The sequence below is a fragment of the Lampetra planeri genome, chromosome 30, assembly GCF_965212315.1.
Source record: "Lampetra planeri chromosome 30, kcLamPlan1.2.h2, whole genome shotgun sequence".
NCBI lineage: Eukaryota > Metazoa > Chordata > Hyperoartia > Petromyzontiformes > Petromyzontidae > Lampetra > Lampetra planeri.
The window spans coordinates 421,951-437,439 of NC_136136.1; the positions used below are offsets into that span (position 1 = coordinate 421,951).

Here is a 15,489-nt window from a genome sequence, read left to right on the forward strand (position 1 = left end):
CGCCCTTCGTTTTGACAAAATGATGTTGCCGATTAGAAAAACAAAACAAAAGCCGCTTGCATGTTGGCCACACCGCCCTCGCCCCATGACGAACAGGAGTCGAATGCTGAGCTGCGGCGCCTCGTGGCTGAGCTGCGGAGCGCCGCGAGCCAAGTAACCGCGGCGCTGAGTGACGTCCGCAGCGAGCACCGGGGGCGCCTAGACCAGGTGAGCCGTGACCACGTGAGCCGTGACCACGTGAGTCGTGACCAGGTGAGCCGTGACAGGGTGAGCCGTGACAGGGTGAGCCGTAACGGGGTGAGCCGTGACAGGGTGAGCCGTGACCACGTGAGCCGTGACCACGTGAGCCGTGACCACGTGAGCCGTGACAGGGTGAGCCGTGACCACGTGAGCCGTGACCACGTGAGCCGTGACCACGTGAGCCGTGACCACGTGAGTCGTGACCAGGTGAGCCGTGACAGGGTGAGCCGTGACCACGTGAGCCGTGACCACGTGAGCCGTGACAGGGTGAGCCGTGACAGGGTGAGCCGTGACCACGTGAGCCGTGACCACGTGAGCCGTGACCACGTGAGCCGTGACCGGGTGAGCCGTGACGGGGTGAGCCGTGACCACGTGAGCCGTGACAGGGTGAGCCGTGACGGGGTGAGTCGTGACCACGTGAGCCTTGACCACGTGAGCCGTGACCAGGTGAGCCGTGACCACGTGAGCCGTGACCAGGTGAGCCGTGACCAGGTGAGCTGTGACAGGTGAGTCGTGACCAGGTGAGCCGTGACCAGGTGAGTCGTGACCAGGTGAGCCGTGACCAGGTGAGTCGTGACAGGGTGAGTTGTGACAGGGTGAGCCGTGACCAGGTGAGCCGTGACCAGGTGAGCCGTGACAGGGTGAGTCGTGACAGGGTGAGTTGTGACAGGGTGAGCCGTGACCAGGTGAGCCGTGACCAGGTGAGCCGTGACCACGTGAGTCGTGACCAGGTGAGCCGTGATAGGGTGAGTCGTGACAGGGTGAGTCGTGACAGGGTGAGTCGTGACGGGGTGAGTCGTGACGGGGTGAGTCGTGACCGGGTGAGCTGTGACGGGGTGAGTCGTGACGGGGTGAGGCATGACAAGGTGAGTCGTGACAGGTCCTGTCGCCACCGTCGATGCTGTCTCACGGATCGCTCCATTCACCCTTTGGCTCCACTCAGTCGAGGATCAAGAGTTCTGCTTCGATGCCTTTGTGAGCTTTCTACAGATTCAGAATCTTTATTTATACCGGAGGAATCCGAGGAGCTGTGAGGCTCTTTTCCCAGCAGGTATCCAGTAGCTGTTTTTCACAGATTCTCTGATTTCCTCCCACATGCACAGTAAACAAACACACACGGCATTGGACAAATATCACAATGTCAGACCCTTCTCGAAAGAGATTCTTAATTTGCAATAAGGGTATTATTATTGTTTAATATGTGTGTATTAAAATATTGTCAGTCGGTTCCTAGGTTTGTATTGTCATCTTATATAACAGCATTGAGTAATGGTATGACGAAGCTGGGTTAGACCCCGCGATAGGCTTTTAAACTGTGGCTCTTTCTCTCGTTACTCAACTGGCAGGCGTCACCAACGAGGGACGAGGAGGACGAGGAGGAGGAGGGGGGAGAGAATGAGGATCTGGGATCTAAGCTCGTTGAGGTGTGATTATTGTCATCTGTTCAGGAAAGAGCACTGTGTTTATTGCATTGTCAGTATCATAGCCAGCTTTTACTTGCCCGCAATGTATCCCCGCAGCCTGTAACAAGCGCAATGCACGGGGGTCGTCCGTCCAAGCACGATCCCCCAACTTACTTCCCCCAGCCACCAGTGATGTCCACTCCCTGCCCCATATTCCTTTCCTGGCTGGAGACCTCCTTCCTTTCCCTCTGCCGATGACCGACTGCACCTCGCTACAAACTAAATACGGCCACTGAGACGCGGTCGCATCTCTAGACGCCGCTGTACAAGTCCACATGGTTTAGCATAGTTCATGAAAGCTGGCGATGCAGACGGGTGGATTTCTCGGGGTTTCTGTTGCGAGCGCGACGACGGTTGTTGTGTGCTGGTGGTGGTGGTGGCCACGCAGGCAGAACATCTCCTGGCTGCCGCCCAGAGCAGAGTGGACGTCCTTGCTGCCACCCTGCAGACCTCGACCCAGAGCAGAGACAGCCTTGTGGGTGGCACCGAGCAGGTACTTGGAGTGTGTGTGTGTGCGTGTGTGCGTGCGTGTGTGTGCGTGAGCGTGTGTGTGTGTGCATGTGTGTGTGCGTGTGTGCGTGTGTGTGTGTGGTGTGTGTGCGTGGGGAGCGGTAGTGCAGCAGTTAACGTGCTGCGCTACGAACTCGGCGATCCCAGTTTGATTTCCGCTCACCGCCAACACAAGTGACGATTAACTTAACCGGTTCTGGGCCTCCCCTAGGTCGACCCAGCCTCAAATTAGTATCTGGTGCGATGTGTAAACATTGCCACTAGGGAGACAAAGGTGGCCGGGCATGGTGCTGGCCACCTACCCCCTCGTGTGCCGTGCTGGCCTTCATAGGTGCTCGCTAACAGCACTTGCCCCAACAGCCTGGTAAGGATGGTGTTTTGGCTGTGAGTGGGAATCGAACTCAGGTATCCGGGATGGTAGCGCAGCACGCTAACTGCTTTACTACCGCTCCCCACAACATACATATACAATAGTACATACATATTCAATAGTACATACATAGTACATACATATACAGTACATACATACGATCTACGTGTGTACAGGAGGCCCTGGTCCGTGCGGTGAGTGCTGTGGGTGAGTGTCGTGGGTGAGTGCCGTTGAGTGCCGTGGGTGAGAGTCGTGGGTGAGTGCCGTGGGTGAGAGTCGTGGGTGAGTGCCGTGGGTGAGTGTCGTGGGTGAGTGCCGTGAGAGTCGTGGGTGAGTGCCGTGAGAGTCGTGGGTGAGAGTCGTGGGTGAGAGTCGTGGGTGAGTGCTGTGAGAGTCGTGGGTGAGTGTCGTGGGTGAGAGTCGTGAGTGAGAGTCGTGGGTGAGTGCCGTGGGTGAGAGTCGTGGGTGAGTGTCGTGGGTGAGTGCCGTGAGAGTCGTGGGTGAGTGCCGTGGGTGAGTGCCGTGGGTGAGAGTCGTGGGTGAGTGCCGTGGGTGAGAGTCGTGGGTGAGAGTCGTGGGTGAGTGCTGTGAGAGTCGTGGGTGAGTGTCGTGGGTGAGAGTCGTGGGTGAGTGTCGTGGGTGAGTGCCGTGGGTGAGAGTCGTGGGTGAGAGTCGTGGGTGAGTGCTGTGAGAGTCGTGGGTGAGTGTCGTGGGTGAGAGTCGTGGGTGAGAGTCGTGGGTGAGTGCCGTGGGTGAGAGTCGTGGGTGAGAGTCGTGGGTGAGTGCCGTGAGTGTCGTGGGTGATAGTCGTGGGTGAGAGCCGTGGGTGAGTGCCGTGGGTGAGTGCCGTGGGTGAGTGTCGTGGGTGAGTGCGGTGAGTGTCCTGGGTGAGTGTCGTGGGTGAGTGTCGTGGGTGAGAGTCGTGGGTGAGTGTCGTGGGTGAGAGTCGTGGGTGAGTGTCGTGGGTGAGTGTCGTGGGTGAGTGTCGTGGGTGAGAGTCGTGGGTGAGAGTCGTGGGTGAGTGTCGTGGGTGAGAGTCGTGGGTGAGAGTCGTGGGTGAGTGCCGTGGGTGAGTGTCGTGGGTGAGAGTCGTGGGTGAGTGCCGTGGGTGAGAGTCGTGGGTGAGTGCCGTGGGTGAGAGTCGTGGGTGAGTGCCGTGGGTGAGTGCCGTGGGTGAGTGTCGTGGGTGAGTGCCGTGGGTGAGAGTCGTGGATGAGTGCCGTGGGTGAGTGTCGTGGGTGAGTGTCGTGGGTGAGTGTCGTGGGTGAGTGCCGTGGGTGAGTGTCGTGGGTGAGTGTCGTGGGTGAGAGTCGTGGGTGAGTGCCGTGGGTGATTGTCGTGGGTGAGTGTCGTGGGTGAGTGTCGTGGGTGAGTGTCGTGGGTGAGAGTCGTGGGTGAGAGTCGTGGGTGAGTGTCGTGGGTGAGTGTCGTGGGTGAGAGTCGTGGGTGAGTGCCGTGGGTGAGTGTCGTGGGTGAGTGTCGTGGGTGAGTGTCGTGGGTGAGAGTCGTGGGTGAGAGTCGTGGGTGAGTGCCGTGGGTGAGTGTCGTGGGTGAGAGTCGTGGGTGAGAGTCGTGGGTGAGTGCCGTGGGTGAGTGTCGTGGGTGAGAGTCGTGGGTGAGAGTCGTGGGTGAGTGTCGTGGGTGAGTGCGTGGGTGAGTGTCGTGGGTGAGAGTCGTGGGTGAGAGTCGTGGGTGAGTGTCGTGGGTGAGTGTCGTGGGTGAGAGTCGTGGGTGAGTGTCGTGGGTGAGTGTCGTGGGTGAGTGTCGTGGGTGAGAGTCGTGGGTGAGAGTCGTGGGTGAGTGCCGTGGGTGAGTGTCGTGGGTGAGAGTCGTGGGTCAGTGCCGTGGGTGAGTGTCGTGGGTGAGAGTCGTGGGTGAGTGTCGTGGGTGAGTGCCGTGGGTAAGAGTCGTGGGTGAGTGCCGTGGGTGAGTGTCGTGGGTGAGAGTCGTGGGTGAGAGTCGTGGGTGAGTGCCGTGGGTGAGTGTCGTGGGTGAGAGTCGTGGGTGAGTGCCGTTGAGTGTTGTGGGTGAGTGCCGTGGGTGAGAGTCGTGGGTGAGAGTCGTGGGTGAGTGCCGTGGGTGAGAGTCGTGGGTGAGAGTCGTGGGTGAGTGCCGTGGGCTCTCTCGCAGCTGGAGGTGGAGGAGCTGCGACGTTGCAGGGAGGAGGTGGCCGCTCTGCGGCGAGGCCTGGAGGAGGCGAGGTCCACGCAGGGCGCCCTGGACACCACCCTGGCCGCCAGGTGCTCCGAGCACCAGGTCCGTACGCGCACCCATCATCATCAATATTTTTATTTCACCAGGTAAAGCGACTCGCCACACAAGATAGCTCAATGATGTGGCTTATCACGTGCGAATGTTACAGTAGTTGATTCTAAACGTGGAGGGAAAAAACCAGAGGACCTGGAGAAAAATCCACGCGACCACTGGTAGAGAGACACGCAAACTCCAGATATACAGCAGCAGGCGTCAAGGTCGGGATCGAACTCACGCCCTCTTGCTTACCAGGCGAGGGAGTTAACATCTCCTAGTCACCGTGCCGCCCCAATAATGCTGCTCCGCACCACCTGATCCCGCACTTGTGAAAGCAACGCAACCCCACTAATAATCGCGGTACCTATTCCAATATAAACTTGGGATGTCGCTGCCATTGTGTCATGGTTAGCATGCCGAACTTGCAACTTGGAGGTTGCCCGTTTCTTAGACCCGGCCCTCTCCCCGAGGACTCCATACGCAGAGCGGTATACCTGGCTGGGTACCACAGTTGGTGAATAAACAGCAGGCCGAGTGGGGTAGAGTGTGGGTATGCCTAGCTCCTCCAAGACGCCTGGCCACTGTGGAAGAGTAGGCCGAATACACTCGAGTGGTGGCTCTTCCCCCAACAGTGGCGTGAGCAAGCACTTGCAGGACTGCACCTTTTCCCCTATTATGCAATACAATTGGGGGGGGGGAGCATAGCATTTAAACATAGCGTCTGCTGAGATGGGGCACAGCTGGTGATAACACGAGGAGATAAAATGGATCACGTGGTGGTGGTGGTCTGTGCAGATGATGTCGGAGGGACTGCAACAGCTGGAGTTGCTGGGTGGGAGCGCGCTGGGTGCCGACGGCCCGGGAGGCTCCTATCCGGTGTGGGGGTCAAGCGAGCACCACGCTACCAATGCTCTGCTGGTAACTGTGGCCACGGCGGTGCCAATGTAGGCAGCATGTCATCGTATGAGTCGAGTCAACGACAACCTATGGAGTCTTAGTGCGGTCTTAGTTTGTGGATTTCATGTAGGCATTCGCTTAACAAGCGGCAATGGGTCCCGGTTGCCATCCCCCATTATTGGCAGGTCATTCAAATCGTGACTCTCAGCTCACTCGTGTGAGTGAGACTCATCCTGGTCTCTTGAGTGCTCACCTGGCCCAATAAAAAAATACACTTGCAACTTGTGTGAACTGAGTCCTGCTTTACACATATATTATAGGCACTTACAATGTTTGGTCTTCCTCAGTGCGCATCAGTTTCCAGTAAAGTTCATACATCACCTCAGTCTGCTTCTTCACTCAGACTTAGTTAATTTTGTGACAGTCAGTCACGTATCCGTTTGCTATTTCTATACTTTTGCGTCTGTATTCAACAACCTTCAATTAAAAAAATGTACTCGAGTTTCATCATAGAGAGAACATTTGTGAAATTAGAATCAGAATAATGTATTTATACTGGAGGAATCCGATGAGCTATAAAGCTCGTTTTCACAGATGTCCACCTCAGTGCCGGAGCTCATCGCCTGAAATCCCATCGCGGTCCACCTACACCCAGTTGGGAGTGGCTGAGCGAGCACTACCGTGTGAACAGGCGGCAGCAGGCATCAGGAGCTGCAGCTGAGCGGGCGAGGTGTTTCATTCTCGTGCAGATGAAGGCCACGATTGAGCGTGTGGAGGGCGAGACTCTGAGACTCGGGGAGCAGCTGCTGAGCGAGGAGAGAGCCACCCAGGAGCTACGAGGTGCCACCGCCACCACCACCGCACGTGCCCCCACGAAGGGCAAGGGTGGATAGCTCTTTTTTCACAGATGTCCAGTAGGGGCGGCTCAGAACATTACAACAACAAACAGTACACAAACACGATAGGAGTGCAAAGTACAGAAAAGGTAAGCAAATCACCTAAAACATTTCAACTAAACAATTTGTTTTAATCTTACCAGGTAAAGTCCACTGAGCTGTGAGCTTCTTTCTCAGAAGTGACCTGGCCGCAAACCACAGCGCGACGAAGTGGCTGATCACCAGCAGTGCTGCTGTGCTCGCTGTGCGTGCAGAGCGGGCGAGCGCCTTGAGGAGGGAGTGCGCGGCGGTGCGGCAGGACGAGGAGCAGGGCCGGAGAGGGGCGGAGGCGCTGCGCGTGCGCCTCCAGCTGCTCACCGACATGCACCGCGGCACGGACGCGTCGCTCAAGAGGTTCGCTCGCCTGCCACCCACCCGGCCGCCCACTCACCCGCCTGCCCGCCAACTCACCCGCCTGCCCGCCCTCTCACCCATCTACTCACCCGCCCGCTCACCCACCCACTTGCCCACTCTATGGCTCACCCGCCCGCGCATTCTACACAGCAGACATTCGTCTGACGCTCGCCGCTCACCAATTCGTGTGCGGCAAGGGCTGCCTTCTAGCGCAGCGTAGGTGGCATGCAACAGTACTTCCAAGTCTAAAAAGTGGCACACCACTCATTGTTATATCTAGATCAAGAGGCATAGGTCGTACACAGTTTGAAGTTAAATACCAGAGATACCGCAATGGAAACTTCTCAAGTCAACGTGGTGGCCGATGACTCATCGAGCAGACAGATCGGATAGGCCGTGTGTAGTTCCATTGGCCTGCCCCTTCCATCATTGGCCATTCCCCATGGGTCCAACCCTTCCAGAGAGCTCTCCACCACCTGGGTCATGGTTTTGTTTACATCTGTTAAAGGTCATCCACAGCTCATCTTCATTACCGCAGGCCCCCAATTTATTCTTATCAAAACGAGTTACACACTGACCTTGTACAATGGAAATGACTCAAGTAAACACTGTGACAGACTGGTAGACCGACAGCCCATTGAAGTTGTTGATACATAGACGTGTACAATATTTCTCCAGCTCCGATCAACAGTCACTGTGTTTCCCACGCTTTACAGGGAGTTGTCTGAAAAGGAGAACTCTGGGCAGACGAAGGCTTCTGCGTGTTCAGAGGCTGAACAGAAAGCATTGCAAGCGACGGAGGAAGCCACACAATACAAGTACGACTAAAGCAACGGTGGCCAACCGGCGTCTCCCGAGCCGCATGGGGCTCTTTAATCCACCACACGCGGCTCTTTCGAAGAGGCATAATGTAGAACATACTCCTATCGCAGTCGCAAAGAATAATTAATTAAAGTTGTATGGTATAATTTATTATAGAAACACTTCCAAAACTCGTGGGTACTTTTTCGCTCTTGGTCTGTTCAAGGTTGGCCACCCCTGGGCTCAAGGGACCAACAACTATTCGAGATTTGTCTTCATTTAACCCTCTGGTTGAAGATAAATAAATATGTAATTCATTCATTAAGGAAAGCCACACTGAGTCTCAATGCTTCTTTTCAGGAGGATCTTGCATTTCAAAGTTTGCTATGAATTTTTTTAAAGGGGTGTTTTGCATCTGATTAAAAAGTTGAGCGCCTTGGAGAAAGGCCACACGTGCATGGGGATAATTCTTAAAAGATCTGCACAGACGGGTTCATGAACCCATTTGTTGGACAACTTTCTGTCCAGCGTTCCACTAACCCTGAAGCTCCAAAGCACTGGACTGCATGCATTCACCCCCACGCCTGCCTTGGCTCGGTTTTCAGTCAATGTCTACGATTCCCTGCTGTAAGCGGCAGCCTCAAGTGCCACACCTATCAGCTGAGTTTGTGGGATAATGTAGTCGTGGATTTGGAGCAAGTGTAGTGACAAGGCTGTGTGACTATAAACGTACAACTTAGAGGTGGGGGGGGGGGGGTTAGTGGGTCATGCAGGGATGGGAGGAGCCATGTGTGAGATACCCTCCTGCAGTGCAACCGATTGCATGTAGAAGACAGTGCAGTAACCAGTTTGTCAGTGCGAGGTTTGAGTGTTCTCATCGTTGGGCGGTGACGTGGCCTAGCGGTCACGCGCTCGCCGCTGGTTGCAGAGGTTCACAATTCTCATCCAACGGTCCCGCTGATTAACGCTGTGGGTTTAACCCTTTCCCGCTGCGATGATGTATGTGCACGTCATCGGGTTTTTTTCCGATCCCGTTGCGATGACGTACGGAACAGAATGCGGGAGGGGGTGTGGTACAGTTTTCCGCCAGCTATCATGGAGTGCGGTCGTATCACTACAGTTCACTGCGGTGAGTACAATGTCTTTAAAAACAACGGTGCTACGCCTATCTAAATCAAATGTATGCTGAACCACTTGTGCATTGCGAGATTCTGCAGTCAGTGGGAGGCCCCTGCAACTTGTAGATGTTTCGGAACAGGAAAGGGTTAATAACCATGTGACCATGATAGCGTTGTGCAGTACAACCACGTGGAGACGAGGAATACTGTAACGGCTGCCGTTATTAAAACACTTTCTCACTCGGCATCCTCTACTCACACCAGTGGAGGTGCACTCCATCTCCATCCTTCACACGGACACTGACTCACTAATTGGACCCTACCCCTCGGCTATCCCCTTGGCTCTCTCACTCGTCTGCCCGGGGCGGGGGATCAGCCAACACCGCCCCGCGACGAGCAGAGAAGAGACCCCACTCCAGCCGCTCATTCGCCTGGCCCCAGACGACGACCACGCCCCCGTCACGTGGTCCCCTTAAGAACCCCCTGGGCGGCTCCTCTCCCCAGCTCGGCCTCGCCTACATTCCCGAAAGCTCTTTATGTGACGTCATCCTTGGCCCCGCGTGACTCTCAACCCGCTCGCACCTCCTTCCGCTCGCCCCCTCATTGGTTACTCACAATGCTCCTCTACACGAGTAGTAGTAACAATGATACTACACACAAGTGGGCAGAGAAGATCCTGTTGATGCCTTACTAAAAGCAGGCCGGTGTGTATGGGCGCCATGGTTGCGCCACGCGCCGTTTGGCACAATGTCCAACGTTGTTCTTCCGCATGCTGGACTCGCTAGCTGGATCTTGTTTCCCTGGAGTTGCCATGAACCGTGCGTGTTGCCATGAACCGTGTGTGTTGCCATGTGTGCGTGTTGCCATGTGTGCGTGTTGCCATCCACCAGGCAGCGCGTGAGTGACCTCAAAAGGGAGCTCAGGCAGATGGAAGACTCCTTCAGGGACCAAGTGAGCGACCCCCAGCAGCCTGCACGCAGCGGCGCTTCCCAAACGACTCCAAAATCATCGCCGCTGTCCTTCCTTAGACGAACGGGGACTGCCCAGCAGTGGATCCAGGGGGGAGGGTGGGGGGTGATCGCCAGCCCTGCCAGAGAAAATACATTGAATGGTTTTATGTACATATTGTTGTAGGGGATTTTCTTCTGCATATGGCTGATGTCGGTGTATGGCAAGGACTGTAATTTTACGTTGAGGTGGTTGCGCCGGTTAATTGCGTCAGGAGTCGCGGAGCGTATCGCTGCGATGATGCCTCCTTTGTGTTTATGAATGGGACGTTGAGTCGTCACATTTTCCCCGGTTCTGTTCTGGGTCACCACCGTCCCCGGGCACTGCCGGAGAGTTTCACATTTTTATTTGTGCGTCCGGTATCCGCATCCGCTGCCATAGTTTGTGTCGATGCGGTTGAGGGTTGTGCCCATACGCTCAGGGGCCCGATTTAAACAGTCTGACATGGGAAGTTGCAAAATCCACGTCTTGGAATGCTTCACCCTCCAGCTATTGATGGAACATCTATGAATCTGTATATTGTATGTATGTTGGACTTATTTCACACCGTACATAGCCAACCGGTCGACTCAGACGTGTGGTTGTGAGGTCAGCGTTTGTTTTGTGAAATATACGGGTCTCTGTGTGAGTCTACGTGTTTCTGTGCGAGTATATGGGTCTCTGTGTGACTCTACGGGTCTCTGTGTGAGTCTTGGGGTCGCTGTGTGAGTCTACGGGTCTCTGTGTGAGTCTACGGGTCTCTGTGTGAGTCTACGGGTACTCTGTGTGAGTCTATGGGTCTATGTGCGAGTCTACGGGTCTCTGTGCGAGTTTACGGGTCTCTGTGTGAGTCTTGGGGTCTCTGTGTGAGTCTATGAGTCTCTGTGTGTGTCTATGAGTCTCTGTGCGAGTCTACTGGTCTCTGTGTGAGTCTTGGGGTCTCTGTGTGAGTCTACGGGTCTCTGTGCGAGTCTACGGGTCTCTGTGTGAGTCTATGGGTCTCTGTGCGAGTCTTTGGGTCTCTGTGTGAGTCTACGGGTCTCTGCGTGAGTCTACGAGTATTATTTCTGGGACGGTGCCTTTGCCCAGCAGTGGGAAGTTGCAGGCTGACGACAATGTCCCTGAGCAGGAACAGTCGCCACTGCAGCCAAATTTGTCTGGTCACATTTTGTCATGGTAGTATGCTCTGAATGGGCAATTTGTGTGAGATGCTGGAGTTCATGTCCTCATGAGTTATTTTACGATTTCAATTTGTTTGATTATTTTGCCTCTTGGAGTGAGTCGCCTTGTGTCGTTAAATGGCACTCGTCAGCCTTTGGCGAGTGATGCGTGTGTATATTTGGTATGGCTGAAGTAGCCGAAGCAGTCCACTGGGGCAGTGCACACAATCACCAATTCCACACCCAAAGTTGCGTGATCATTTTTGGACATAATTATTACCAAAGCACATCATTTATCCATAACATCAATAGCTATCACAAATCATCGTTCGTCAGAGTACACCGTTATGTGGTGAAATTTTCGCTCAAATCTTAAATTTGTTTATTCACAAAGTAAAATGGAAAAATCATGAATTTGCCCAAAAGTAACTTGAATTGCCGATGCCTTCACTGTAAAAATAATAATGCATCTCTAAGGTGTCTCACCTGGTTAATTGAATTATCAAAACCTGCTAATTACGAAGAATGTTCTCTGAGAAATATGACATTTATAGGTGAGCAGACAGCAGCCTTAACATCCTCTTCTGGAGGCACGACGATGTTCCTGTAGCGCAGTGGACACTGCTGTGATGAGTGCGCACGCTTAGGTCATGTTCATCATTGGGCTCTCATTGCAGATTTCTACGCAAGAGAAGGACATTCACGAGCAGTGGGTAAGAAAACAGCTGCACCTGGGATATGTATGCAACAAAGTAATACAACTCGGCCATATTAACATTTCTCAACATTTTTCTAATATAAGCAAAAAACTCAATACATTCGTTGATAACACTGTAGCCTTAAAGGAAACAATATATACAATACTATGCATAAAATACATAAAATAAAATACACATTTTTTCAGGTTTGTGCTATGTAGAAGGGCAATTGCCTAAAACGTTTGCTTCGTATATAATTTTCCACTTCAGGTCACAGTGTTGTTGACAAATGTGTTGACTTCTGTGTTATTTGTGCTGGTGTGCCGCTGCCAATGCAGCAGCATCAGCATCACATAATCTGCTTAACAAAATACAGATTGCTTTCCTTTAACCAAGTGACAGTTCATTGATATGCTTTCTCTATTTGCGATGGACACATGGGAACCATTGCCATGTCAATTCAAGAGGTCGTCACGGCCATTGCCATTGATATACTGACACTTCACCATCGCTTCCTTCGGATAGATCTCATGGATGGTGTGAGCTCCACACCTGACCTTCAATGTCTGCCGTGAGAGTAACCCTCCATCTGGCTTTTAGCTTTTCCACTTGGTTACGCCTCGGGGTGTCCGCTCCGTTGCCGTCATAAGCCACCGTCATACACCATGCGGGCATGCATGCATATCCCACTCATCGCAACCTCTTTCTCCTGATTACAGATACAACACATTCCTGCCAAGTACTATTCTGAACTTCCGAGTTGTTTACCTCGGCATTGCAATACATTCCTAACAACCGGCCCACGTGCTGCCCGGACCAGTGGCTCTGACACTGCATGTCAGAGCCACTGAGTCGCAGCCATCACTCGAAATGACCCGCCTTGTCAGTTGCCACAAGTGACTGCAATAGACTTGTGGTTAATGTTTTCGTTGCTTGCTTAGCACCCTATAGGAATTGTCATCATTATTATGTATGCACCTGGATTCGAAGGCCAGACGCTTCTTTTCCAGTTGTTTTGTTAAAGACGATCTATTTCTGGACAGTAATGCAAACAATTATGAAAGTTTCGAATGCGCGTATTCTTTTCACATTGCTATGTAGGTAGAGCAAACTCATTCGGCAATGTGTGTGTACCCCGTAGTTTGCTGCTTGCAAGGCCAAGAGGGAGCTCGTGGAGGTCAGGAAAGAAATGAGCGTGCTCCAGAGGTAACTTGACCTCGAGTCCAATTCCCAGTGTCTCTGAAGTGGGGCCCGATGGCGATGCGATGAGTGTGGTCAATGTGGCGGGTGTGTTTGTGCACTCCGGTGGACGGAGCTCCACTGTTCATGTTCTGCTCTGGAACTTTTGGCTACACGAGGAAGCACATGGGCCTGATGCTGATGATAACCGAGAAGATGTTTTAAGCCGAACGCGTTAGAAATGTTTTAAACTAATTTTCAAGTCAGGAGCAAACACAAGATTGGCTGTCCCGAGATCACACTGCGTTGGTGACAACGTTATTGTCATTATATTTTAATATTGGCCATTCCCTTTCATCGCTGTTACCCCCTCTGTGTATGATGCCGCTTTCCAGTTTAATGCACTACGGTAGACACTAGCAGGATTTTCAAAAACCTTTGGTTGGGTCACACATGAATACATATCCAAGTCACATCTCTCACGACAAGATGCTCCTGTCGAGTCAGAGGTGACTGAGTGCGGTGATAAAATTCGAAGCGCAGCGATGTTACCAGGTCACAGTATCCCTGACAGACTCGCGGGGCTAAAATAGTCGCCGTGACGGACAATCACAATTCTGACAAATCGCCTCATTATGCTGGTTGTTGTAATCACCAGCGAAACGTCAGACTCAAATTGTAAATGTTGTGGGTTTAATCTTCAACACACTGGTGTGCTGAAGTATTAAAGATAATTGGCACGTTCTGCTCACGCGACAAACATTGCACATGGGTGGTGGTGGGTTAACGGCACATATTTATGCGATCTCGCCCAAAAAACCTCGATTATCGATATTGGTCGTGAAAGCCTACGTGTGAAAATAATTTTAGTTTGTGCACTGCTGCAGAGTGGTTGGTCTCGTGTGAAATTAAATCGAGGGGCCGGTTTTAAATTCCCCATATCTGGCGAATACGTTTGTTGTCCTTCCCCCGCACCTCTGTTTAACCCGGTTGGCTATGTAAGGTGCCAAAGAAGTTGAACATATCTACAGGACACAGAGTGCGTACTCCGTCTCACGTCCAGATTCGCCCCGCGTGACCCGCCGCAGGTTGTCCGAGGTGAAAGGCAGCGCCCCCCAACTCGTGCACCCCACGCCAAGTTGCCCTCCCGCCGACCCGCCGCTGGGCGCCTTCCCCCCCGAACCTACAAGCGGTAAAAGGGTCGCACTCAACGACAGCGGCCCATGCAGCGTGGCACGCGTGTGCTTTCGTACCACAGGGAGCACCCACTCCTAAAAATGATAAATATCCTTTATGATTTGTTTTATTCGGTTTGTTTACCCAGGAAAGCCTCGCTGAATCTGACGGCTCCTTTTTAAGAGGGTCCTGCCAAGAGTTTTTCAGTCGGGTGCGATAATGGTTGTGCATATTGAGCGATTAATTACAGCTCTCCGATGTGTTAGAGTACTGCCGCTTACTCTTTGGCACATTGTCCGACGTTTCGCTCCACGTGCGTGGAGGTTCTCTTCAGGAACCGAAGCTTTGTCTGGGCCACCGACACAGACAGACCCAGTTAAAATGAAACCCTGTCTAAATGTAGCACATAGGCTTCGTATCTCCTATGTATCTCCTAAGTGCTGAGCTCCAGCGCTATCAGCGGAGGCTACTCCCACTGCTCTCCTTCAAGTCCTTGGATTTGTGCGAACCGCACGCTGCCCCCCAGGATTGGTGCCGGACAGAAGGAGGAGCCTTCCATCTCCTGGCCCCCCTCAACACAGGGGACCCCAGCACCACGGATCCAACAGCTCCCTGGCATCCAGCTGCAGTCTGGACGTCGATAATGGTGAGCACTAATCTGCAGTTGGCTCCTTCTATATCCAGCGAGTCCCCTATCAAGTATGAATTGCCTAGTTTGCAGTAAATGATGACAGCGAGTGCATTCGGAGGGTGATTTGGTTGCGTAAAACTGTGCGTGCGCGACACAAATGACCCAGCTCTAAATCCACATGCACTCGGAGTCACTCCTCTCCCTTCTCCATCGCGAGAGCAGACGGACGCCTGGCTGTGGCGCCACCACGACGGCCATCCTCCCACTGCGGAGCTCCGCTCTCGCCACCGCCCACCCTCGGAGGCTCCTTCACGGAGCCCTCGCCTTTCCGACCTCGCCGAGGAGGCCCTCTTTCCCCGCTCCTCGGAGCTCCGCGCTGGTGCCCCGCTGCACCGTGGGGACCGCTCTCGCCTCCAGGGGGCGACATGGGCCCGAGGCGCAACCTCTCCCCGCTGATGGACCCCCGCACGCTGCTGCTGCTGCCCAGCCCACCTCCTGCTGCTCCTCTTCCACCTCCGCACAGGGGCTTTGCGCAGCCTCCTAGAGCGTTTCCTCCAGCACGGAGCCCGGCTCCGCTGTACGGCCCAGCTCCGCTGTACGGCCCAGCCCCACCGTACGACCCACGCCACGTGCCTTGCATTCAGGGCCGGGCAAACCAAGCTGAAGGTACACATTTGTGTCATCGTGAATTCCCTTTGGTTTACCTGGGAAAGCCCCCGC

At 53.7% G+C, this 15,489-nt stretch overlaps 1 protein-coding gene across 9 annotated transcripts in view; it reads left to right on the top strand.

The window, feature by feature from the left end:
* LOC144728757 (uncharacterized) overlaps positions 1–15,489 on the top strand; it is a 32,732-nt gene that overhangs the window by 15,131 nt on the left and 2,112 nt on the right. For all 9 annotated transcript variants that reach the window (XM_078608377.1, XM_078608378.1, XM_078608379.1 and 6 more), the window contains 14 exons: positions 97–207; positions 1,587–1,664; positions 2,092–2,196; positions 4,714–4,839; positions 5,629–5,751; positions 6,480–6,570; positions 6,881–7,019; positions 7,736–7,837; positions 9,829–9,889; positions 11,763–11,798; positions 12,925–12,989; positions 14,051–14,154; positions 14,665–14,784; positions 14,992–15,435. In XM_078608377.1, the coding sequence (XP_078464503.1) occupies positions 97–207; positions 1,587–1,664; positions 2,092–2,196; positions 4,714–4,839; positions 5,629–5,751; positions 6,480–6,570; positions 6,881–7,019; positions 7,736–7,837; positions 9,829–9,889; positions 11,763–11,798; positions 12,925–12,989; positions 14,051–14,154; positions 14,665–14,784; positions 14,992–15,435 (1,705 nt within the window). The remainder of the gene's footprint in view (positions 1–96; positions 208–1,586; positions 1,665–2,091; positions 2,197–4,713; positions 4,840–5,628; positions 5,752–6,479; positions 6,571–6,880; positions 7,020–7,735; positions 7,838–9,828; positions 9,890–11,762; positions 11,799–12,924; positions 12,990–14,050; positions 14,155–14,664; positions 14,785–14,991; positions 15,436–15,489) is intronic.